Here is a 26,897-nt window from a genome sequence, read left to right as displayed (position 1 = left end):
TTTTCTTTGATTTAAATTTTTCTTAATGCTTTGGCAATAAAACATTTCTATTTTGATAACAAAAAGGATTAAGATGCAAAACATAGTTTAGTTCTCTTCAGGATTAATGAAAGTACAAAGAAATTGAGACGGTCTCCAGCGGCCCTCCAGTGTCTACTGTGCTGTGGCCATGAAGTGAACTAATATTCTTGGCCAGTGTCATTTCCACCGCAGCTTTGTGAGGTGAAAGCTGGGGCTTCGTAGCATTCCCGTTGCCAGAGGACTAATCGGCAGCAGAACCAGAGCCCAACCCAGGATCCACGTGTGCCAGATCTATATTCTGGTGTCAAGTGCCAGGCTGACAGAAAGGTTACATGCAACCCAACAATCATGACCTACCTACAAGGGTTCACCTGGGAGGAACAGATGGTCAGGACAAGAAGTATGTCCTGGCCACAGAGATATATGGTCGAAGATATATTGTCATTTCCCTCAGCTTCTCTGCAGCCTCCTCTTATCCCTAAGATGGAATGTGACAAGCACCCCGCACTGGCTTTGTTCCCATATCCAAAGGAGGAAACGCATCTCTTCTATTTATTGCCTACTTAGCATTGTTTCGTAGAACACAGCGCAGAGTCATGGAGCAGCCCGCTCTCCCAAGATGCTCCTCCACGGCGTCCTTGCGAAGACCAGGAGACACACATGCTCCACACAACAGGAGAGAACAGTACTGGCGGCTGTGAAAGGAAATCAGTGGTGAACACCTCTAGAGACAGTTTCAATTTTCTAGATCTCTTATATTCTATTTGGAGCTCAGTAAAACAAAAACACTGCGCCGACATTAAAAATCAAGACAATTGAGGTTTCAGCAGCAGGAAAAGGACTCCCCAAAAGGGACCCCAATATGGTAACTTGGGGCACATGGAAAGTGAGGAATTATTTGTGGCCTGTGGACCAAGGAAAGCACTCCTTTACTAGGAGATGGTTGTTACAGTCTGTAACTGCATGTGGCCATCTTCGTTCTTTCCCCTTTCTTTCTTTAGTATGCTTTGGGAGAGTTTATCGAGAAACCAGCTGACGTCCTGAAGATCCTCGGGCCACCTCAGATACTGCCGTTTCTGGACGAACCCTCTGATGCTCTCATGCTTCATCAGCTGGTACTGTGACAGGGACCCAATGACCACCATGATGAGGGCACTGTTGATGTCAGATAAACACCTACTCTGGGCATAACTGAAGGCTTCTAGGCACCAGCCATCCCTAAGGAAGTGTCTACTCACAAGGCACACCGTCTTTCTGCTGCTCCAGACTGCAGCTTGGATGTTGGCGATGTGGTTTTCTCCAGGAACAAAATCCCTTTCTTCGAAACACAGGTTGAATCTGTTTTGGTCACTGTACTGAGTGTCCAAATGTTTAAGCAAAGCATTCTGTACCCATTCAAAATCTTTGCTACTGAAGCAAAAGTAGGCGTCATATTTGTACATATCGGACTCTGTTGCCTGGGCCCGGTCTTTGAATACCAGTCTCCAGGCTGCATGACAACTGGTGAAACAAACCCCCCGCAGCTTCGTGAGTATGAGGATGGTGACGAGGAACAGGATCAATGTGACGGTGAACAAGAGGAAAAGAGAAAACCTTAGCATCTTTAAAACTTCTTCTACATCACAGCCTTCTGTGGAAATCTTGTACAGAGAAACCCCTAAAAATGAGTCTGGATACATGCAGTATATCTCAGCAGGAGAACCCCAAACCGTGACATTGGTCTGGTTGAGCCAACGGATAAAAGCGCTAAGCTCACATGTACAGATGAACTTGTTATGAGTTATGTCCAGCAAGCTAAGTGATGTAAATAAACTAGGATCTGGAGATAGAAACTGGTTCCTGGAGATTTCCAGGGTCTCTAAATTAGCAGGCAGACTGCCAGGTGAAAGAACCATCAGCCTGTTGGAGTTGAGGCTGAGTTTCCTTAAGGCAATCAGGTCACTAAATACTCCAGGTGGAAGGAAGTTAAGGTAGTTGTTATTCAGATACAGAACTTGGAGGTTGAAAAGACCCTTAAAAACATCCCAGCAGAATCCCGTTTCCCAAGCAAGTTGCAGCATATTTTCTTGAAGGTAGAGTTCTTTAAGGCTGAGATTTCCTGAAAGACGGTCTTGTGGCTTACAAGAGGAAAGACGATTCCGATTTAAAATGAGAATCTGGAGATCAGGTATCTGGAGGAGGAAATAGAGTTCACCCAGATTTTCTAGCTTGTTCTCAGATAAATGGATAAAGTTGGCTCTAAAGTTAATGTCTTCCAAAGTCACCAGTTTATTTCCACCCAGGAAGATAACAGGTATGCTTGGGATAAAATCAATGCTATTCAGAGCATTGTCCCGGAGATCCAAGGTCTGTAAATTTTTAAGGAATATGAACGTTTGTTTTTGAATGATTCCAATGTGATTCATTCGAAGGTCAATGTAAGCTACTGTAGGTAGCCCATAGAAGTTGGAATTATAAAGTTCTCCCAAAAGGTTGTAAGATAGATTGAGAATCTGCAGGCTGTCAAGCCCATAAAATGCATGAACTGCAATTGTGTTTATCTTATTGTAGGACAGATCCAGAACCGTCAAGTTCTTGAGCTTCTGAAAGACTCGGGTGTTTAAGGAGAAGGTAAAACCGTATGAAAGATCCAGGTGTACCACCGAACTTCTGTCCAGGCCAGCAAATGTGTTCTTATCAGGATCTTTGAGGTTGTGGAATCCAAAGCCAGGACCCATATTATGGTGGTCCAGAATCAAAGAGGAGATCTGGCTTCCCCTGATGGCGTTGCAAAAGTTTTCTGTGATGGCAGCTGTCCAGCCATTGTCAGAAACATCAAGGGTATCCAGCTGCATATTTCTGAATGGATTCATGCACTTCTCCCAGTTGACTGAGACACTGATGTATAAGTTATTAGCTTTGAGGCTGAACAGAGAGAACATTTTTCCTTGGAGGGGTCTGAGCTCATCCTCACATACAGTGAGTATCTGATTGAGAGAAAAGTCTATAGACTTTAAGGAATTCAATTCCTGGAAGGAAGAATGAAGGAAAAGGCTACTGATCCTGTTCTTGGATAGATCCAAGTGAATTAAAGAATTTAAATTTCTGAAATAGCCATCTCTTAATACAACATCAGAGAGGCCACAGCCAAACAATCTGAGTTCAAGTAGGTGGGACAACCCCTGAAAAGCATCTGGATGTAGGAAGTCCACCTGACTTTTGCCCAGGTCTAAGATCCTAAGATTGGGCAGGTTTCTGAAGGCCTCTTTGCCAATGGTCAAGGGAGTGAACTGAGTTCCAAGCTCTAGCAGCTGGAGCTGCTTCAAGAAGGGGAATGATGTGGTAGTGACTGTCCGGATATAGTTGAAGCTTAGAAGAAGGTTCTGTGTGCTGTTAGGGATCTGGGGAACCTGGGTAAAGTTGCAGAAACGAAATAAGGCTATCACACCATCAAAGGAGCAAGGGGAAATTCCAAACACAGGACCAGCCACAAGCAGCACTCTTAAGAGAAGACCAAGCAGATCTGCCATGACCCTATGGAGAAGGAATAGGAAAACATAGCATTTAAACCTTCTGCACTACACAGGGGTCTACTCCTTAAACCGCTCTGTCTAAATAATAGACAGGGAAATATGTTACCCAGTTTAGAAGAAGCTGTTCTTTCTTTCATTTTGGTCAGTTATGGGGCTTGAACTCAGGGTGCTGTCCTGAGCTTTTCTGCTCAAGACTAGCATTCTACTGCTTTGAGCCACAGCTCCACTTCCAGTTTTCTGGTAGCTAACTGGAGACAAGAGTCTCATGGACTTTCCTGCCCAGGCTGGCTTTGAGCTGCAATCCTCAGATCTCAAACTCCTGAGTAGCTAGGATTATAGGCATGAGGCACCACACCTGTCCCTAAACACTATTCTATGTTGCTTTAAAATTATTTCACCTCGGGGCCAGGAGTTTGGCCTAGTGGTAGAGTGCTTGCCTAGCATGCATGAAGATCCAAGTTCAATTCCTCAGTACCACATACATAGAAAAAAAGCCAGAAATGGTATTGAAGCTCAAGTGGTAGAGCTCTAGCCTGGAAAAAACCCCAAGGACAGTGCTCAGGCCCTGAGCTCAAGCCCAGGACTGGCAAAAAAAAAGAAGTAAAATTATTTCACCTCAAATGAGGATGTAACTTGGCAATAAAGAGCTTACTTAGTAGGCACAAAGTTCTGGGTTACATCCTCAGTACCATAAGAAAAAAGCAACTACGAAATCATTTTACTACTCTTTGTGATGATTTTTCTCATGCATTCAAGGTTTACTGAGGGAATTTCAAGAAAACCATCAAAAGCGATGTTTTACTTCAGCCAGGGAGCCCACTCACAAGTCACAGAAGACCCAATTGATGTGTGGTTAATGATTACACTGATTTTTCTACTCACATTTCTCTAGGCTTCTAATCCATCTCCACTGACCTGACTGATTCTATAGACAGTGTGTCTCATCTTACAATCATTGGGTGCTTGATATCACTGAATACACAAAGTTGGAGTTGATCAATTTAATGAAATATATCATGCCTGCTATTTGTGTGACTATGTGATAATAAACAAAACCATTCTTACTTGCCTAAGTCCAGTGTGAGATCATCCATCTATCCAAGTTGAATGCTTAGCATGGGCAGTAGCAACAAGAGTGCCCAAGAGGCCAAGGTGTGGTGGTACACCTTTGTAATCTCAGTTAATCAGGAGGTGGAGGTAAGAGGATCACTATCAGAGGTCAGTCAGGGGGAAAGTCTGCAATCCTACCTGAAACATTAAGGCAAAAAAGGGCTAGATGCATGGCTCCAGTGGTAGAGGGATTGCTTAGAAAGCACAAAGCCTTCAATTCAATTTCCAATACTGCCCTTCCCCCTCCAACAAAGTTCTCAAGAAATAGAGCAGGAGGGACAGGAGTGTGGCCCAGTGGTAGAGTGTTTGCTTAGCATGCATGGAGCCCTGGGTTTGATTCCTGGAAACCACATACACAGAAAAGGCTGGAAGTGGTGCTGTGGCTCAAGTGGTAGAGCACTAGCCTTGAGACAGCTCAAGGACAGTGCTCAGGCCCTGAGTTCAAGCCCCAGGACTGACAAAAAAAAAGGAAATAGTCCAAGAATTCTGCTGGGTGCTGTAAGGAGCAATACAGAGAAAATCCACATGTTTCCTCTACATAAACCATCTTCTCTCTGTTTCTCACGTAGCTGAATTTTCCTTTTTTTCTTTTCCTTCCTTCCCTTCCCTTTCTTCCTTCTTTCCTTCCTCCCTCCCTCCTCTCTCCCTCCTTCTCTTTTGCCAGTCCTGGGGCTTGAATTCAGGGCTGGGCACTGTCCCTGAACTTCTTTTGTTCAAGGCTAGCTCTCTATCACTTGAGCCACAGCATCACTTCTGGTCTTTTCTGTTTATGTGGTACTGAGGAATCAAACATAGAGCCTCATGCATGCTAGACAAGCATTCTACCACTAAGCCACATTCCCAGCCCACATAGCTGAATTTTCACAGCACTCATTCCCCAGAAAGCATTCCGTGCAGGCACTAGAATTACTTCATTGCCCTATCCTACCACTCTCTTACAAGCCACCCTGATTGTTTCTTTCAAAACAATCCTGTCCTTTATTTTCCTGTCTACTTGTTTACTTTTATTTACTGTCAGTTTGAATTGCATTTTATCTATATCTCTGTCACTTCTGGTGAGGCACTAGCTCGGAGCAGTCACTGGTTATGCCTGGCAGGGTTGTCATGGTGACAGGAAGCATGCCCACAGGAGGTGGAGAGGCCGAGGTCCATGAAGTCTTGTACCACATGAGTCACCACATCCACATCGACATCCCTGGAGATGGAGACTGACTCCAAAAGAGTCCAGAACCTCATCTGTACTGCAGGAATACCTCTTCCCTGTCCACCTAGGAAAGACTGTACTGTGTTCCACCTAGACCCACTGTTGCTGGAGGCCACATCGCCATGGCCAAAGCTGCTGTGTGGAGGCCCAAACTCTACAATTCATTCCACACTCACAGGTAAGCACGTGGACTTGGCCTTCATTTCAAAATGCCAAGTGCAGTAGAAGCTTGGGAAGCATCACTTCAATATGATCTTATGTCCCTTAGATCCAAAAGTCTTTTTTAGAAAACTAAGCCATGAATGTCCAGCTAAGTCACTCTGACTTCTAGTGTAGTTGTCGCGGAGCTTTCACACAGGGAAAGACTTAGCAAAGCGTTATAAAGGACCTTCCTTTTTAATTGCTTCTCTTTTTTTAATTAAAACTGAGTTTTTACATCATAATTCAAACATCATGTTCTACAAACAGGTATTCAAGAAAGAAAAATCTCTGTATGCCATCACTGGCACATGAATTTAAGAACGTAATTAAAATTAACTGAGACTTTGTATGTGATAGATACATATCAATCTATATATCGATATTTCCATAGAATATATATTCTACATAGACCTATGTGTCTATAGAGATGTATTTAGATCTCCAGGTTCATGTCAATGACCTGGAGTACCTGTAGGAATTGAGGCATCGCTCTTGTACTGTTTAGATCTAATAGCCACATATCAAGGAGACCAGGCACCTTTTGTCCTTTGGTCTTGGCTTATCTCATTCAACATGATTGGCTCTAGTTCTATCCACTTCCCAGGGAATGTCATTATTTTATCTTGTCTGGTGGCTATATGGAACTCCATTGTATATATGTACCATGCTTTTTGTATTCATTCATCTGTAATGGGGCATCTGGAAATTTCTTCTTTTTGTTAAAAAATAACCCAATTAGGACAGTATATTGATTTCTTTCCATTTGTATATGTAGGAAGATAAATTATGGTTATGAATTTCATTTCAACATACCTAAGGAGTCATTTCAAATATTTGTTATAAGAAGGGGGTCTAGATCTGACTAAGTTGTAGCCTAGGGATATAAAGCTTCCAGTTCTTTCTTTCTATATTCATCACAATTACAGGATTTTTTTTGGTCTCCTACTTATTATTTCCATATATACATTTTATTTTTATTATTTTTTTTTGCCAGTCGTGGGGACTGAACTCAAGGCCTGAGCACTGTCCTTGGGTTTTCTCAAGGCTTCTAGCTTTTTTCTTTATATTTGGCACCAAGGAATTGAACCCAGGCCTTAACGCCTGCTAGGCAAGCACTTTTACCACTAGGCCAAATTCCCAGCCCTTATTTTTATTTTTTGTCAGTGGTGGGGCTTGAGAACTCTGGGCCTGGGCGCTGTCCCCGTCCTTAAGTTCTTCAGCTCAAGGTTACCGCCCATCTCCTTGAGCCACAGTGCCACTTCCCATTTTCTGGTGGTTAACTGGAGATAAGAGTCTCATGGTCTTCAGTGCCTTGGCTGGCTTTGAACTGTGATCCTCAGATCTCAGCCTCCTGAGTAGCTAGGATTATAGGTGTGAGCCTGTAATTCTAATACATTTTATAATTGTGTCTTTTGTGGATGATCAGCTTGAGTGATGGTAATGAAGTAGCCACTTTCTTTCTTTAATGAATCTCTTATGATCTTGAGTAGGCCTCAGAGTTAATGACCTTGTATTTATAGGTCATACATACTGGTGGGAGAAAGGCATCTTTGTAAAAATGGAATAAAAATTCAAAGAAGATAACTGAAGAAATTATTAAGAAAAAAATGGAAACAAATCAGAGTAGGTGATTGTGTTACAGTTCAGGAAGATCCCCAGACACACACACACACACACACACACACACACACACACACACACACACACACTGTACCTGTAGAGCAAACTGTTGCAACAAGCCCTGAAACCAAGCTGTGTTTCTTGGCATGTAGTTGTGAAGCTGTGGGTCTAGAAGCTAATTTTAGAGTTCTGGAAGGCACTGTGGGAGGAAGTGTAAGCCGTTGTACAATGGTACCCAGGGTGATAATTCTGAAGATATGCCTCTTCAGATGTGCCTCTTGGCTTTCTTTCTTCAGAAAGCCAAGAAGTGCCATACATGGTGATGCCAAGAGGAAAGAAAGGGTGGTGTGGCTATCCCACCTATACTGAGTTTTAACTAATCTTTTCCATATCTCATAATGTAAAGTGGATTTTCACCTTACCTCTAAGGCACGAAAGAATGTTAGCCTCACACCTGAGGATGCTGTGGTATACACTTGCACTCACACTTACACATGGCCTGGCAGCAGGCAGCATACTGAAGTATTTCACACATGCTTAGGGGTCATGGGTGCCTCTGAGAATCTGCCAACTACTTTGAGTCCTTGAATATTGTATCACTAACCAACTTTTTTACCTGGACACAGGAAGATTCCTGATTCCCAGAAGCTTACCTACTTCAATGTGCTGTGGAGAGCAAGATATGTCTAGATATAACCAATCATGGTTTATGTTCCAGAACAGGAGTTGGAAAACATTTTCTGTGAAGAGCCAGATGGTAAATATTTTAGATCTTGCAATCCAAACACAGACTGAACTCTGCTGACCTCTGTCCTAGAAGAAAAGAGAAACTTAGGCTTTACAAATAAGGATTTTAAGTGACCATAAGATAAACACGCACTGCTGTTGAACTACCAGTGTTTGCAGGAAATAACCAGTGTGACACCAAGTTGCTGACAATTCTTCAATTGCTGTTTTATCTACACATTGGAATGATTTCTTATCTTACAATCATAAGATCGATTGTAAGATAAGAAATAAGAATGATAGGCATAAGAATGACAGACATAAGAATGAGAATGCCAGCACAGAATATAGAGCTAAATTTCTTAGCTGAAGTTCCATCTTGTCATGGATGACTCAGTGTTGACCTCCAATGTCTACTAACATAGGTGATTTGACCTTGAATTTGTGATAACAGTGAGTGAACGATAGACACAAACAACACATATCCCAAGATAAGTGAATTTCCAAATCTGCAGTAGAGAAGCTAGATTTAAAGGTACATAAAACCAACTGAATAAGCAGGATTTAAAGAGAATTGTTTGGGCTTATGGTCCTATTACAGAGACACCATGTAGATCTTTTTTCCTTTTGAAGTACAAAAGGCAGGAAATAACTCCACTTTTTTTTAACCGCTCAAGCACATCGTTGAGGGTCAAATAGCATGGCAGTTGAACAGAGAAGGCATGAGCTGAGGTGTTTGGAGTGATACCTGTGCTGACAGCTTAGGAGAAAGGAATGGAGAGAGAAAAGGGAGAGATAGAGTACTAAACTCCAGGGAGGGCAGTGTGTTCCTCATCATCATTATGAGGTTAATTTTTTATTTTTTTTGCCAGTCCTGGGCTTGAGCTCAGGGCGTGAGCACTGTCCTTGCACTTTCTCAAGGCTAGGGCTCTACCATTTGAGCCTCAGCACCACTTCTGGCTTTTTTCTATGTATGTGGTACCGAGGAATTGAACCCAGGTCTTTGTGCATGCTAGGCAAGCACTCAACCACTAGGCCAAACTCCCGGCCTATAAGGCTAATTTTTAAAAAAGAAATACATCCTTGAATACTTGTTTGTTACACATGTCATGTGAAGTATGATGTAAAAATTCTGTAATAAAAAAAGAAATACAGAAAAGTATTTCTATGGGTAGTTATATCAGATTTATATGTACATAATTTATACATATTATTTGTTGTATATTCTATAGCATTACATGTTAATAATTCATATGTATTAATAACTACTAATAAATAATATATAAATATGATAATAAAATATAGTACTATATTAAATTAATATAATAGCATAGGATACAATTATATTTATGTAATTTGTACAAAATATTGAATATTAAATTATATAAATATGGTATAACCATATGGTCATAAAATAATATATAACAATGTAATAAAACAATAGAAATATAAGTAAAGTAATTCTATATATTATATAACATATGTAATACAATAATACATAATATAATATATATACATATACACGCACACTCTTTCTGTAGTGATGTGTGACGTGACTTGAACCCAGGCCTTTGTGCATGTTAGATAAATGCTAATCCCACCCCTTACCACCCAGCCCATACATTCCTTCTTAGAAGCCAGCACACTACAGCAGGATGTGGTATGCACACCTGTAACCCCAATGTGGTAGCAGAAGCAAGAGGATCTTGAGTTTGAGTTTCGCCTGGGCTATTAAGCAAGACTACCTAAAAAAAAAATGCCACTGCACCATTCGAAAAACAAAAACAAAAACATAGAGGTTTATGGGGAAAATGGGACTAAAGCACAACATTAAAAACATTCATCAGGAGAGCCGGGAGTTTGGCCTAGGGGCAGAGTGCTTGCCTAGCAAGAACAAAGACCCAGGTTCGATTTCTTCTTACCACATACACAGAAAAAGCCGAAAGTGGAGCAGTGGCTCAAGTGGTAGAGTGCTAGCCTCAAGAAAGCCCAAGGACGGTGCTCAGGCCCTGAGTTCAAGTCCCAGGACTGGCAAAAAAAGAATTTACCAGAACCACATAAGAAAAGGCTGGGATCCAAATAAAAATGGCTGTACCCTATTAGCCAAGCTAATTAGTTAAAAATACATCAGTACTAAATAGATATGGTACCTGGCTTTTAAAAAGACCTTAAAAGTTGCACTTTGTGAATTATTATGAAGTGATGGAAAGAAGAGGTCATTTGGTATCAGAGGGAAAAAAATGTAACAGCAACTGTAGATGCCTGAGGCTCTGAACACACAGACGTAATGGACATAGATGACAGTCACTGGGGGTGACTTTGCTTGCCTTACTGTAGTTTTTTTTTGTTATTCCATGTAATTATGCATGAAAGCAAAGATGAAATGCACATTCTCTTAAGACAGGGTTTTGTTTGTACAATTTGCTAGGTGTTGCTGGTGATGGAACCCAGGGCCTTATGCATACTCTGTAGGCACTCTACCACTGCGCCACATCCCCAGCCCTGTGTCCAAGCATATGAACAATCTTCTCTAATATGTCAGCATTGCTGTGTAATATCAACTGCATCAGTAGCACGTTCACATTGGCATTATAGTAGAACTTTAAAACTCCAGCTGAAGGCTATCAGTTCAAATAAGACAAAAAAAAGGCAGATTCTCTAAATGATTTTCCCCTCTGTCCTTGCATGGTGGAGTGTGTGCCAGGCATAGGACTGGTCTTGGAATGACCTCGGGTTCAGGGCAGACTCTGCACTTCAGAACTCAGAGGCATGGGCAGAACATGTCTTTTCTCATAGCCTCTGTGTTCTTCATATAGGAATTAGACAGGGATTCCTTGGCTGAGAATGATGGCTTACAGGTTGATGAATCTCCTCCCAGACTGCTGACCTTAATAGAATCACTTGGGACATCCAGCAGAGTCTTCACACTGTGCAATGATAGCCCAGGCCTAACCATTCGAGGCCAAGAACTCCCCAATCTGGCATGTGGGAAGAGTTGCTAACATATAACACAGTCTCCGTGAGTTTAGAACACACACAGAGATTAGCCCAGTTTTCCAGGACTAATCAATCCTTCTAATGACTACAGAACCCAACAAAAGCTAGCTTTGGAATACTAAACATTTTGCTCTTGAAGTTTCCTCTGTGTCCACCCTTGAGTTCTTTTCTTTGAGGAAACAAGACCTTTCAGTACCTGGACTCAGTAACCCAGACTCAATGATAATTTCATGTTTCATAGATGATTAGATCTCAGCTGGCCTTGGCTTTCCCAGACCTCGTCAGTGAGAAACAGTGGACTGCTGTAAGGGATCTATTCTTCACAAGTATGTATACACACTCACATTTGAGAATCATTGATGTAAACCAATGGTTCTTGAACTTGGCCATCCCTTGGAATCACCATTATGTTGATTTTTTTAAAAATCTAAACTGGCTCCTATCTGTGAAGGAGGGTTTAGTGGGTCCAGAGTACCAAGAATCTTCAAATGATTACAGATGTATGTAGGAAATCTTGCTACAACCTTGACAGTGCCCCAGAGTCATTCCAGGTGCTTACAAACCCTACAGACTCACAAACTAAACATAGCAAGGCAGGTGTGGGTGCATATGCAATCCCAGCACTCAGGAGGCTGAAATAGGAGAACCTCAAGTTCAAGGCTAGCTATGTTAGACAGTGAAAACCTGTCTCCAAAAAAAAAAATTACACATAGGATTCCAGCAATTCCACAGCTGGTTTTACACCCAAAAGAATTGAAAGTGAAAACCCAAACATGTTTCACAGTAGTATCACTCATAGTAGTCTGAAGGTAGAAACAACCAAAGGGTGTCAAGGACAAAATTTGATGGCATAAAACAGTGCATGAGGGGCTGGGAGTTTGGCCTAGTGGTAGAGTGCTAGCCTAGCATGCACAAAGGCCCGAGTTCGATTCCTCAGTACCACATACATAGAAAAAAGCCAGAGTGGTGCTGAGACTCAAGTGGTAGAGCTCTAGTCTTGAGAAAGTCCAAGGACAGTGCTCAGGCCCTGAGCTCAAGCCCAGGACTGGCAAAAACAACAACAACAACAACAAAAAAACAGCGCATGGTTCCCACTTAAATAACACGAGGCTAAACTATAGCCATTCAGTCTTTAACTCCAACACATGCCACATCATGGATGAGCTCTGAAGATATTATCCTTAGGGTAAACACACACACACACACATATTGTATGATCCTGTTTGTGTGGAGGCTAGACACACATATGTGTACACACACACACACACACACACACACACACACACACACGAGCTGAATCCTTATTCTAAATGAGGATTCTAGAAAAGATGAATTCATGGAGAAAGATGGTAGAACAGAGTGTTAAGAGGAGGGGAAGGGGTTTCTGCTTAATTGGGTGCAGAGTTTTAGTTTGGGACAATGAAAAAGTTCTGAAGACTGATGGTGGTGAATGTTTACTTAATACCATAAAACTGTACACTTAAAAAAGTAATGAAACCAAGAAAGCTTATGTTACACATATCTTCTCACAATTTAAAAAACAGAATTAAGGGGCTGGGAGTTTGGCCTAGTGGTAGAGTGCTTACCTAGCATGCATGAAGACCCGGGTTCGATTCCTCGGTACCACATGCATAGAAAAAAGCTGGAAGTTGTGCTGAGGCTCAAGTGGTAGAGCTCTAGCCTTGAGAAAGTCCAAGGACAGGGCTCAGGCCCTGAGCTCAAGCCCAGGACTGGCAGAAAATAAAACAAAACAGAATTAACCCCAAAATATCACTACTGAAGCCCAAACCTGACAACTGTGTGTTTATGTTCCCTAGACTTGGTTGGGCTTGGAAATTGCATTTATAACTGTGTCCCAACTACTTTGATGAAAGCAATTTTCAGGCCATGTTTTGGGAAGCACAAGTCTAATGGATCTCTGCCAACTCTGAAACTTCATGATACTTTTTGAGAAAGAAGGGCTGCTGGAAACAATGGAGGGCTGGTGAGGATTGGGTTTTGATGATTAAAGCTGGGTTAACTTACACCGAGGGCTTGGAAGGGGGAAACAGGACTAACACAATCAATGCAGGCGTCAATCCTGTTGCCAAGAACTGTTAATTAAGATAATAAGGCCAGAGGGAGAAGGGTCAGTATCCCTTTCATTTGAGTTGAATTCATTTCTCTTTAATCTCAGCCATTAGTGCAGCAGGTTCTCTTTCCTGACATAATTGCTTGGACCACAGAACAGTTTGCTTTAGTTGCATGACTTAGAGCAGTGCTATTTCTGCAGCAAACACACAAGCCTGAATCCAGGGCCCTGTGGGGGCTCTGCTCCCCAGATATCATAGTTAGCCTTGAGAATGCTTACAGCCAACCCAGCCTGCTCTTATGTTCATTTACTGTTTGATCCCTAACAAATAGAACCAGTAATGGATCCTTGGCTCTGCGCTCTGGGTTGGTCTCAGGCTGGCAGTGGTTGGCAGTGACTGGCAGTGTAGAGGGCAAGCATATCCTGGCAGGTGCCTGCTCCCAACCCAGGGCATCAGAAGAACACCAAACCTGGGGGGATGCAATATCTGAGAACAATAGTTCATTCCTTTCCATGGGTGTCTGGGAGAGTGTCTCTCAAGTTCACACGGTAATACAAATCCTAAACCAATTCCTGGGTAGAGAATGCAGGTCTGGCCTTGAAACGACTCCAAAGCAGCAAGCAAGGGAACTCTTGGGAAAGTGCATTCTCCAGCTGCACAATATATAGCACACCAGTGGAGCGTTCCAAGGAATGGGCACCCCACAGCCCACGTGCTGTCCAGCATTCTGCCAGTGACCATGATTCCACTCATTTAGACGGGTGCCAGGTGCTATGGTTCACATCTGTAACCTCCATTACTCAAGAGGTTGATTGCTGAGGACATGGTTCAAAGTTAGCTCTGGCAGGAAAGTCTGTGAGTCTCTGATGAACCACCAAAGAGCCCTAAGTGGTGTGGCTCAAGTAGTAGAGGACCAGCCTTGAAAGACAAAGCTCAGTGACAGTGCCCAGGTCTCTGAGTTCAAGTCCTATGACTGGCATGCATGCACACATGCACACATGTGTACACACACACACTGATAACTACATTGACACCAACCTCAGACTTTGCTGACCTCTCATGTTCCCTCACAAACCAACATATAAGGTTTACTACAATGACCTCTTTTTTTTTTTTTATTTGAAGCCACCCCTCTTTGTCTCCCAGGACTCCTCCTAGGCTGAGTTTGCGTGAATCACTGTGTTAGGTACAGAGCAATCTCTGCTCAGTGGGAGAGCAGGTCTCTTCACACTTTACAATGATTCTCGGGGCCATTGGGGTCCTACCCCAAACTTCTTAATCAGAGCTGCAGGGCTGGAATCTGGCAATGCTTCCATGAAGTCCTCCGGGTGAATGCAATGCATGCTCTCCTCTGAGAGTCAGGAGGGAGTCCAGCCATGAAATGCTGCTCTCAGCATCCTCCAGTTCCATGTCTGATTTCAACCAGCCATAGAGCAGAAATACTTGGTAAAAAGAAACAAAACAAGAAGCCCTTGTATCTGTACTGAACGTGAGCAGGGTTTTTTCCCTCTTCTTCTTCATTATTCTCTAAAGACACAGCATCACAACTATGCACTGGCACCCACAATGTGTTAAGTAGCATTTGATTGAAATTGGAAATGTCTTACCATCCAGGGGTGGGATGTGTGAAGGTTGTATACAAGGACTACACTGTTTATAGAAAGGACGGCAGCAGGTGAGAGTTTTGGGGTCTACCTAGGAATCACCATACTACCATATGGTGAAATACCCACACATTCACGAGGGCCTTTCCTTCTCACCCTCCCTCCCCAGGCTTTTCTAGGTACCACTATTAAAGAGACCATTTTACAGATGAGAAAACTGAGGCCAAGAAATGCAGTCACCTGCTAAAGAGCACAGGGTTCTGTCCACACTTCTCGTCTTTGGACGTGGCTGTACAAGTTGTTCGAGGAGGGGGCCATCTCTCACTCACCCTCGGCTGATCTCACAGCCACTCTCCTTCAAGTCACCTTAGCCCCGGCTTCCCCCAGGGAGTTCCTTGCCCTTGTCACAGCTAGTTTGCAGGTCCACTTTATATTCGGTCATTTATTCTTGGGATGCCCAGTCCTTTGGCATGTTGAATTCTTCCCTCAACACGACACACCCCACCTCCTGATACTCATCTCTCTGACCCCTCACTGGAAGCCGGAACCTTTCAGAGCACCACAGTCCTGACGCCTGTTCTCTCGGCTTGATTCACTGACCATCTCTCCACACCATTCCTCAGCATCTTCAGCCTCAGACTGCCCTGCTTTTCTAGCCTATACCAGCGGCTGGCCCCCTCCCCCTCCACTCTTATCTACTACAGGTCTGTCTGCTCCCCTAAAAACACACATGGCGTGACAAGTGTGCACTAGTTAAGTGTGTCACCACAACTTCTCCAAGTGTCCTGTCCCCCTTATTCCACCAGGAGTGCCTCCTCACAATTGCCAGCTCTCCTCACCTTCTCCACTCCCTGGCTTTGCCCCTATTTCTAGAAAGCCTGGCTTCCCATTGGGATGTGTTGCTGCCCTCTGCTGGCCAGCAGGAGGACTGCGTAGTCCTGGGGCCGCCTCCCGCAGAGTCCTGGGTGGGCCTCACCAGCATCTCACAGCCAAGCTCAGGTGGTCAGAGGAAGCAGCTCACTCCTGCAAACACAAGGGCACAGGGGGAGCACCCTGCCAAGACCCACGGTTTGTGCCAGCCAAATGAGGCATGCGGGCCTCCCCTGCAATCCCCAGACCCACCTACCACAGGGCTGCCACAGGCACCTTCTTAGAGCACCAAGAAGGCACATAGCGACTGAGGATGGTTCTGTAAGCAGGGCTCCCGGACCAGCACATTAGGTTTCCAGTCTGGTGCTGAGCTCAGAGCATGGCTGGTTTGTTTACTGATGCTTGCTGGTCTCATTAGGGTCTGTTTGCCTCTTCGAGTGTTTATGATTCTATAACACAAAATGTATCACTTCTGGGTAGCCCAGAGAGAAACTGCCCTTTTATGGGCAGACTTGCTTCCATAAGCAGTGGGTGGGGATGAGGGGGGGTGGGTGTTGGGTTCAGTGAGAAATGATCCGCACCTTGCCGAACTCCCAAAGTTGGGAGAAACTGGAAGCCCTGTGAGGAAGGAAATGAACTAGCTATGTGAACATGTGCCCCCGGGACCCCCTTCCATTCAGAGCTGTAAACCATTCACTGAATCTCTTCTAGAAATTTGCCCACAATTGCTGCCAAACTCCCTGGTTAGCAGTTAAAAGCTCATCTGCACACACCTCTGTCTCTCTGTCTCTGTCTCTGTCTCTCCCTCCCTCCCTCCCTCCCTATCAATGAGAATTTCATTCTCCCACATATTACTTCACTCTCTTTGACTTAACCACAGCATCACCAGTAAACTACAGCATCCTAGGCTGTCAAATTAATCACAGGCTGCATGAATTCTCTGACATCTGGGCCCTAGGACCTCCCTCCTTCCCCCTGGCCTTGAGAGGGTTTTTTCACAGGCGCAAAAAGGTGTCTGCTGGGTCTCTGCCTTGGATAGACTGGTCTTGGCCCTATTTGGGGCAGCCCCATCTCTCCTAGCTGGGCTAGCACTTCCTTCCTGCCATAACTGGTTATTCATATGATATCACTTGTTTCTATGAGTGAGCCTCTTCCTCCTCCTCTCCCACCATTCAGCATCCTTTCGCACCTGTGTAGAGTTTTCTCCCAAATGCATAGCATCTAGAGCAGGGACCTGCCTGGGTCCCTTTAACTGGTCCAGCACTTCCTTACAGCCATCTTTGGACACAGATCCTTATTTCTGTCTTCAGCATATATATATATATATATATATATATATATATATATATATATATATATCTGTACGCTATGGCGCGGTAGGTAAAGTCATACTGGTTTCTCTCAGTCCCCACTGGAAGAATCCCCAATAACAGAATCAACAGAATTGGTGGCTAAGTTTGTGAGTTTTACCCCAGAAAGCTGCCAGATTGACTTCAATACCTTGCAGTTCCACTGCCTCTGCTTAGCTTCACGTGATCTCTTATTATGGGTTACAGTCTAGACTTGATCTTCCAAAGGTCCGTATGCTCCAGGTCTGCATCACCAGCGTGGGGCCTTATTGGGATGTGGTGGAAGCTTGAGGAGGCGGGGCCTAGTGGGAAGGAGTTACGTCATTGGAAGGGTGACCCAATGGCCTCTCCTATTTCTTCTGACACAAGATGAATAGCCTCCTTTACCCCATGCTCCTACCACAATAAATTATGATGAAAAGCCCAAAGAAAACAGTCCAATCAATCACAGATCGAAGCCTCTGAAACCAGGAGCCCAAACAACCCTTTTTCTTTATTATTATCTAGCTATTATTTATCTCAGATATTTTGTCACAATGATGGAAAACTGCGCTGGTGTCTATGAGCCCATCACACACCCCCCCTATTCTACTAGCCAAGGATGGGAACCCCCATAGCACATTCCTAACCGGGAAACTCTTCAGTTCTTCTGTCCATGAGGTCAGAACTCTTCAAGATGATGTCAGGGACCTCTTCTTGGGACAACAGCCCAATTCTGGAATGGTTCCCTAGAGGGGCACTGTCAGGACTTGAACTGTCATTTGACAGAGGGGAAACTCAAGCCAAGTTTTCCTTTCAGGTTGTGTCTATACCACTTGTCTGTCATTGAGTGATGTTCCAGACCTAACTTGGCATTCTTAGAACTTGACATTCATCCTGCTTCCTCTGTTTTGTCTAGCCACTGGAGCTTGAAATATATGTGCAGATTTCACCTGGAGCTTGGAATATATGTGTAGATTTCACCGGCTCATCCATTCCAACTCACCTCAGAGGCCAGCTCTTCTACAAAACAGTTCTCATGGGCATGCATCATCTCTCTCTTGAGTACCTCTCCATGGCAGCATTTCTATTACATGATGCCTTCTCCACTAACCCAGGAAATCTGAAGGCAGGGCCTCCATTTTATTCATGCAAGATCTCTGCCGTTCCTAGCACAACTCAAGTACCCTGGCAGTCTTTTCCCTATAAATATTTTGGAGAAGGTATGTTTTCATCAGAAGCATGCTCTGCGCCTTCCTATCCTAACACAAGGGGCATAGGGTCCCCTGACTTTTCAAAGATGTCCATTTTTGAGAGTACAGGGTTCTCATCCCAGTGAGGACAGTTTTTTGTCTACTGTTTTGGGGAATCAGGAGAAAGTGGTAAGTAAGTAAGCTTGCTGAGAGGAACAAACAAGAGAATATTAGATAGGTGTTCTCCTGTGCTACTTGGCATTCTTCTTTTATGCTTGTCACCATTAAATGAAGTTTTAATTGGAAAAGATGGAGACTGTTTTATCAGTTGAGGACATTAGGACATTAGAGTTGAAGAGACCTCTAGAAATTTCTTTTCCAGCCTCTGCTTTGATAAGGCACATGTCTAAATCATCTAGTTGGAAGGAAATCTTCCTTCTTGTGACTCTTGAGGAGTGTCAAAATCATTGTGGTGAGGAAGTTTTCTCTTGGGAACTAGTGGTCTTTCTCATGTCATTTTTATCATCATTTGGTTTATGGGGACTCAAGGACAAGAACAAGACAATTCCCCTGTCCACCCTTGAGCGAGCAGACAACCTGCTGACTCAGGGATCTTGTGGGTTTCTAGGGAGAAATAGAGCTAAGTTACCATCTGAAGTTGACATTTCTAAGCAGCAGGATTAGGTAATTGTGGCTGTGTGAGGAGGCACTGTGGAATTGCCACGTTTCTGATTTAGGATGACAGAGTCCTGACTGTTGAAGAGTTGATGTGCAGTGCTTTCCATCCTTTTAGAGAAGATTAAATGGTTGCTCAACCAAGTGGAGCCCTAGCCTGTGGTGTTAAAGTTTAAATGCAGCTGCAAATTTGATTGTCATGGTGCTTCTTCAGCAAAATCTTAACTGAATATTCTGTTAAACACATACAGAACCCCAAGGAGGTTTTGGACACCAGTCCCTCGGAGGTCTTGTTAATATAGATATGAATCCCACAGCCCTGGATGGCATCTGAGATCACAGTTTTCTAATGAGGGTGGAATCTGCTAATGTTGCTGCTGTATTGACCTTACTTTGGACAGGATGGACAGGATATAAGAGACGTGCTTTAGTCCTCACTGCCCCTCTGTCCCCCTCAGCAGCCTGATTCTCCTGAGAATCACCTGCAACAAGATGCTTCATGATCAGTTTTGAGAGGAACTACATTAACACATTCACTCTGAATTCTTTGCAGCCCTAAAAAAGTGAAGCATCAGCCCCATGGCTGGCTCACACCCCATAGTCCTAGCTACTCAGGAGGCTGAGATCCGAAGAGCACGGTTCAAAGCCAGTCCAAGCAGAAAAGTCCCTGAAATTCTTATCTCCAGTTAACTACCAAAAAGCCAGAAATGGATCTCACTTCTGACTCAAGCAGAAGAGGGCCAGCCTTGAGTGAGAAAGCTAAGGGGCAACACCCAGGTCTTGAGTTCAGGCTCCAGTAAACACACACACACACACACACACACACACACACACACACACACACACACACACACACACAGAGGGGGGAGGGAGAGGGAGACAGAGAGAGAGAGAGACAGAGAGACACAGAGACAGAGACAGAGAGAGACAGAGAAGCATCCAATGGTACCTCAAAGAACTGCTTAGTTAAGGGGTCATTTAAGGCTTATGAAGAGGGTGCTGGAAAGACCTCACTGATGTAGTATTCAGTGCTCAGGCAGCAGCAGAGCTTGAGGTCAGTTTCTCAGGTCCAGAAGAACCACTCCTCGTGGTGACCAGCAGGGGGCGCACACAGGGCAGAGACACACGGGGAAAGTGAGGGTCCCTGGAACCCAGCAGAAGTTGATTGAGTTCTGCTAGGGAGCTCCTTTTGCGAGCCTTAATGGAGTGCAGCGAGAAAGGAAAATGACAACTAAAGTGGTGGCTGAATTCAAATGGTGGCTCCACAATTTAACAGTCGTGTAAGCTTGGGCAAGTGCAAAAGCTTCTCTGAGTATCAGTTTAATCATCCATAAAATAACAGCCATAATCTTTTCTGCTTCCCCTTGTAGCAGACGTGAGCCAGCACCCAAGGACCCTCCAGTGCCCAAACCAGAGAATCCAGTTACCTGAGCATAAGCTTCCAATACTCCTTGCTTACTTAAATAGACAACCATCATGCACACAAGTACACTTCACCAGAAAGGCATTCCCTTTAGAAACCACTGAAGAGGAACAGGGAGAGGAAGAAGTAGATTTCTCAACACACTTTGGCCATTTGGTATTTCTTTTATTATTCACAGCTCATTGCATAACTCTCTAGTTTCTTTTCTTTAATATCTTTAGGTAATGGTTCTCAGCACTATAAAACAACAAAAACAGAAACACCCAAAAGTACTGCTATTCTGACAACCATATATCTGAGAACTATAAGTTTGTCCAATTTTTATAAACTCATTAGTACAACTTCAAAGGATCTTATTGAGATAAATACTTGCATCTGACACATTTAAAACCCTGGAGAAGGGGAGCTCGCTTGGGAATTGAACGTCCCTACCTGCATGCGTCTAGGTCAAGACCTAGAATCTTGATTAGAAAATTACCATCACAGCTCTGCCTTCTTGAATGCAAGTCAGCTAAACCTGATGTTTTGATGGTGAAGTAAATTGCCAGGAAAGCCAAGCAACTGCAAGGTCAGGGAGCTAGAGCAGATGTGAGCTAGGAAGTCCACTATAGCAGTCCTTGGAAGCCATGTCCTTGGAAGAGGAGCAAAAACCATTTGGACTGTGAGGGAAATTGGGAGCCTTTGGCGAGGAGGAGGGAGCAGGGTGCACAGGGAATAGAAATCCTATTAAACCGCAATTAGTTATGTGCAGAAAATAAAATCAGGAGGAGAGATTATAAAACACTTGAGAACCATCTGGAGAAGGACCTATTATCTCCAGAAAGTTCCACAAAGTCATGTCAACACTGCAGCTGGTGTAGACACCCCATTACAATGTGAGCCCCAAACAGGTAGAAAATGGAGAGGATGGTCAAGAGATTCCAGAGGCAGGGGACAGGGGAAGATTTCCTGGATGGTGCCTGAGGAACTGTGGCACACACCTGTCCCATCACAGTCCCCTAGCAGGCAGCCTGAGTCCTCTCAGAAGATTTAGGCCTGTGGAATCTAGCTGGGCTCATGCCTATAACCCTAGCTACTCAGGAGGTTGAGATCAGAGGATCATGATTCAAGGCCAGTTAGGGCTGGAAAGTTGGTGAAACTCTTACTTCCAATAAACTACTCAGAAAAAGCCAGAAGTAGGGCTGTGGCTCAAGTAGTAGACTGCTAGCCTTGAGCACAGAGAGGCTCGGGGACAGCACCAGGACTGGGGGTAAAAAAGTTACTGTTTGTTGAAGACTGAATCTGTGGCTCGATAATATTTTGAAATTTCCTCCTTCCTGATTTCCACCTTGCCCAGCTATCTCCACCTCTTTGGTAGTCTCCCGGGTCACTGACTCAGGGCAGGAGAGTGACAGGACTATACCCAGGAGTGGTTCTCTGGTTCTTTTGGTTTTGATTTCCTGGACAGGGTCTTTTGGTGAAGACACAGAGGCTTGCTGGGAGATACCTTCAGAAAACACAGGCAAGGCAAAAAGACAAGGCAAAGGGGATCTGGGGAGGGGGCAGGGAGATAGGACTCAGGCTACATCCTAGATAATTAGGGCCTTAAAGCAACAGACTCCCTGAATGGGGCTACCAGGGAGACCAGAACAAGAGTGTTCCCAGGGGAAACTCAAGCAAACCAGAGCCCTTGGTAGGAAGTACCACCCGCCTTTGTCCCTGCTCTGGCAGTGCATGATGAGATCTGGATATTGTGACACAGTCTGGGGTTGTTTCTTAGGGGTTGTTTCTTATGGATTCCAGTCCAGTGAGACTAAAGCTCTAAAGCCATATTAACTTGATATCTAGTAGGGTTCTTGCACACCTGAGTGTGTTCATGATGGAAATGTGTATTTATTGCTTGTTTTTGCTTTTTATACTGAGGAAAAACTGAAAATCGGTCTTGACACTCACTAGACCCTGTTATGTCTCTGAACAAGGTGCGGGAGGGCTCTTAGGTCCCAGACACTCAGGCCTGAACGTGGCTTTGAGGGTGCCCTCATGTCAGCTGTGTGGGCTTAAATCTGGGCAGTTTCCCTATCCCCAGACTAGAGTAGTCATGAGATTAAGTGAGGAGACATCCGGCTTAGAATTGCAGGTCCTTAGTGATATCTTTTCACAAGGGATTATTTGTTAGCCATTAAACTACTGACTATAAAAGCTGGTCTGATCCACCATAAAACTGGGTGTAGATAGATAACTCGTTTCATGACGTTGGACAAGGCATCTGTCAGGAATGGCAGAACCATGAATCTGGTCGAAGTAGGAGAAAGAAAACCTGACTAAAGTAAATACCAGTGCATTTATCTTGAATTTGGCATAGGGCTTTAAGTGCATGGTCATGTTTAGTCTAAATCCTGATTGTCTGTGGATTCCTCTTAGGTATTTGGAAGAGTGCCTGGCTCAGAGTAAATGTTATTTATGTGTTTGACTATGATGGTATTATTCATTTGTGTAAAGGAGAAATAGCTAGCCATCACCATTTGAGGAAAAAAAAAATCAAGGGGAGGGGATTTGAGAGAGATTTATCATGGCCTAGGGAGGCGAGAGCTAATCATGTCAGTCCTGCAATATCCTTGGGCTGGATTTAGCAATAGCACAACTGGGAATTCTCCAAAAAGAAAGTTTTATGGGTCTCTTGCAAGTGAGAGAAAAAGAGGGGAAGAAGGTGCAATTAAGATGTAACCAATATGAACAGGACACTCCTCTAAAATAGGAATACATAAACAGGTCTCTTCCCTCCAACTTGGATCACAGAACAAACAGAATTTTCTCTCAACCAGATGACTCCGCCCTTCTTTCTGAGAAATAATCTGTCCTTTCACTTATGACTGAATTCTTCAGATATGAAGTCTGAGGGTTCCACCCAACGCTTCCAACTACCTAGCCACCAGTTTCTTTTTAACCCCTAGATGCCTGCTCTTCCTACAGGATTAGCTTTTAAATTTTTTTTTTAATTTTTAAATTTTGCTTTTGTGACAGTGTGTGGATATGTAACTCATGTTATCTTCGAACACTTAGTCTTCTTACTAGAGTCTCTCACGTGCTAGGATGACAGACATGCTTTCTTGTGCCTGGCTTAAAGTCTCTCTCCTCCAGTTTTAACTTTTTGAACCTCCTTATTCTTCTTTGGCAGCAGGCAGCTTTGGATGCCTTCTTCCTGGATCTCTTCTTTACTTCCCACCTTTCTGCCACTTCACATGCCACCAGTTCCTTCCCTTTCTCCTGTCTCCTCTGACTTGTATGCTTGGCCCAAGACCATGTTCTCTGCTTGGGATCCTTTGGTGACCACATTATCTTTCACAAGTTGGACCATCCCTCTTTTGCTTTCTCCCCTTGACCTCTCCTGGTCTCAAAGGGTGTGTTTTGGTTAATGAAAGGACATCCCCATTTAGATGCCTTATTATAATATCAAACTCAATATGTCCCACAATAATATAATATTTTGAGTTTTCTAAGTTCTTTAGGAAATAAAAACTATTTTTCTTTTTTGTGGGTCATGGAGTTTGAACTTGGCTTGGGCACTGTCCCTGTGCTCTTCAGCTCAAGGCTACCATCCTACTCTGGGACCTGGGTGCTGTCCCAGAGCTCTTCAGCTCAAGGCTACCTCCTTCCCCTTGAGCCAAGCCCCACTCCCCATTTTCTAGAGGTTAATTGGAGATAAGAGTCTCAGGTTCTTTTGTGCTGGCTTTGAACCTTGATCCTCAGATCTCAGCCTCCTGAGTAACTAGGATTACAGGTGTGCGCCACCATGCCCAGAAGGAAATAAAAACATTTTTGCACAGCACTTAGAAATATATCCGTGGAATTCTCTCCAGTTTAGCTGAGATTCCACCTCCTCCTACCTGTCTCCCAGATTATAATCCAACCTTGTCTTTATAGAATTTACCTTCAAGTCCTAGATTTTTCCTCTTCCAAGATGTCTCTAGATTCATCTTTCTGAATTGTCTCATGGGTCTGGTTTTTGTCTTCCCACCTAACTTCAGAACAGCAGGCTCCAGGCCTCAAACTTGTCTCTGTTCCCTGGAGCTCAGAACATTATGAGTTGTGACTCACATGTTAGAGAACTGTGAGACCAGGGCTGGAATCAGCCCGGGCTCCAGAGATCTAAGTAAAGAGCTGGATCTGCCCTCTGCATTATTGTCCACACAAAATTTCAGTATGGAACACATGTGAATTGAATAACTGGGCATTCCAGGATTTTCTTACTAGCTCACAGAGACAAACGGCAACACTGATTCTGATCTCAGCACAGCAAAACTTCCAGATGCATGGAACTCCACAAAGTCTGTACCCAGGAGAGGTTTTCCCTCTCCAGACAAAGCTGAAAACCTAGCAAGACTGACTCATTCTGACAATAAAATCAGAGTGCTTTTTGTTTTGCTCAGAGTTATAAACATCCACAGAAATGGTCCTGGGACAATCCATCTGATTGTTGAGTAGGGATGATTTTTGTATTGCTCATTAATTGGCCCCTTCTCTGGGATTCTCCTGCACCCTCTTACAATTTGACTCTTAAGGATTAGCAAGTAGCCCTGGCGAACTTCCCGGAGGGCCCTGCTCCCAGGATTGCCTTCTGACTGGCTGTGTATGACATACTGGAAGTTTTGGGTCATTGTTTTCTGCTCCAGAAAATAGGGTAAAAGGAATCAAGAAGTTCAGGAGAGCCTCAGGCAGGCTATTCAGAGTTCAGATCTCAGTAAGTCCAGGGAAAAAAAAAACCGATCCGACCACACAGAGTCTCAACGTTACCCATCTGCAGGTAATCACCACTGCCCTCCCAAGTCACTAGGCAGGAGACAGCATGACAGATGCCCATAATGTCCAAACAGGGCTCTGCATTGATTGGGTCATCGCTCAGCAACAGTATCTGAAGGACCGTGGGGATAAAGCGGCTTGTTTGTGGCTCGTGGTACTGGATAGATGTATTCCAAACACTAGACATCTACACAGCTAACCTACAGCTGGAGAAAAAGTGACCACCACGAGTTCCCACTCCACACAGCCTCAGTAGGCCTCCTGGGAGGACACCCCAAGACAACATAACAACCAAACCCACCTTCCACCTGCAAGGGAAGGCCTCTGCAATTGTGGTTTTACAGGAACAAGTCACTAGCATGGTTGGGCACCAGGGAAAGAGCTGGAAGCAGCCCCAAGGGGAAGGCCAGAGGCGCTGACTGCAGTAGGCAGCTCCCTTCCCGTCCCGCCCAGGGCCTGGGGGACCTGCAGCTTTCCCCTTGCAGCTCAGGGCCCTAGCTCACCTGGAGAGGGATCGGGATGAATCCTCCCTTGCTGCCGGCCGCCCTCCCATCCGCCAAAGCCGCAGCTCCATGGAGTCCACGCTCCGGATAGGCCCCGCCCCCACAAAAATATCCGCCCACCGCCCCGCCCCGCCGCCAAGACCACGCCCCCAGCTCGGGCCACGCCCCTTTGGCCCTCCGCTCGCAGGTAAGTGGGGAGATATCCTGTTTCCGCTGCACAGTGACCTCAACTTCTGTCTGCAGGGACCAAGCCACGTGTGCATTTGCCAAAGGGTCATGCAAAGGGTTTGAGGTTGGAGGACGGGAAACTGACTGCTGTGGGCATCCTGGATCCAAGCCTGTGGAGGAAGCAGGGGTACTGTGTTGGTTTCAGCACTGGGTGCGGGGTGACTCACCCCCTTCCTCATCCACCCCTACTCAGAAGTGCTCTTCACGACACCCTGCCCCAGGTATTGGAGATCTTGAAGGCCTATTCCTGGCAGCAGATGCAGCTGCAGACTGTTTAGGAACTGGGGTGATTTGAGGAAGGAAGCTCAGAGTTTGCTTGGAGAACACAAGACAGGATAGATGCTTTCTGTCCTGTGAGCCCACAGTTTCTTCTGCCTGAACTTCCCTTCTCTTTCTCACCCTCCCTCTGCTGCTGGGGCTAGCAGCATTTTCTAGAAAAGAGACATGTCAAAAGAAAGGAAGGACTCTCCAGAGGCTGGTGAAACCAAAGTATTAAAGAGACGTGATTTTTTTTTTTAATCAGAGAACGGTAGAGTGACTTTCTGGAGGTGAGACTGAGTTCAAGGACAGAAATGACACTGTCTCGAGTAAGACTGTAGGTGGGCTGAGCATGAAGGAGCGCCACCTCCTTGCACCTGCCTCTGGAAGCTGGGGTGTAACCCTCCCCCGACCCCAGCAGTTCACACTTGCCACTCCCTGCCTGGTGGGTCTGGTAATGGGATCAGGCAGGTGGGTAAGGGATGTAAAAGAACGCCTAGCACTTAAATACAATGTAAGATCTCATTATAGAGTCTTCTTGGCTTCCCTCCTTGGCTGGCAGCTTCAAATCAGAGT

General features: G+C 44.6%; 1 protein-coding gene across 1 annotated transcript; it reads right to left on the bottom strand.

Annotated features, from left to right (window-relative positions):
* Tlr5 (toll like receptor 5) lies at positions 1-25,904 on the bottom strand. Its single transcript, XM_090341142.1, has 2 exons — positions 25,836-25,904; positions 1-3,534 (listed from the first exon to the last, which is right to left on the bottom strand). Exons 1-2 carry the CDS (start codon positions 25,883-25,885, stop codon positions 954-956), a joined length of 2,631 nt encoding a protein of 876 aa, XP_090197268.1. The 5' UTR covers positions 25,886-25,904; the 3' UTR covers positions 1-953.
* Positions 25,905-26,897: the final 993 nt, after the last annotated feature.

Source organism: Megascapheus bottae, chromosome 10 (genome assembly GCF_031878675.1).
Source record: "Megascapheus bottae isolate mThoBot1 chromosome 10, mThoBot2.hap1, whole genome shotgun sequence".
Taxonomy (NCBI): domain Eukaryota; kingdom Metazoa; phylum Chordata; class Mammalia; order Rodentia; family Geomyidae; genus Megascapheus; species Megascapheus bottae.
Note: the sequence above shows the minus strand (reverse complement) of the source record. Positions and strands in the feature narration are given on the sequence as shown.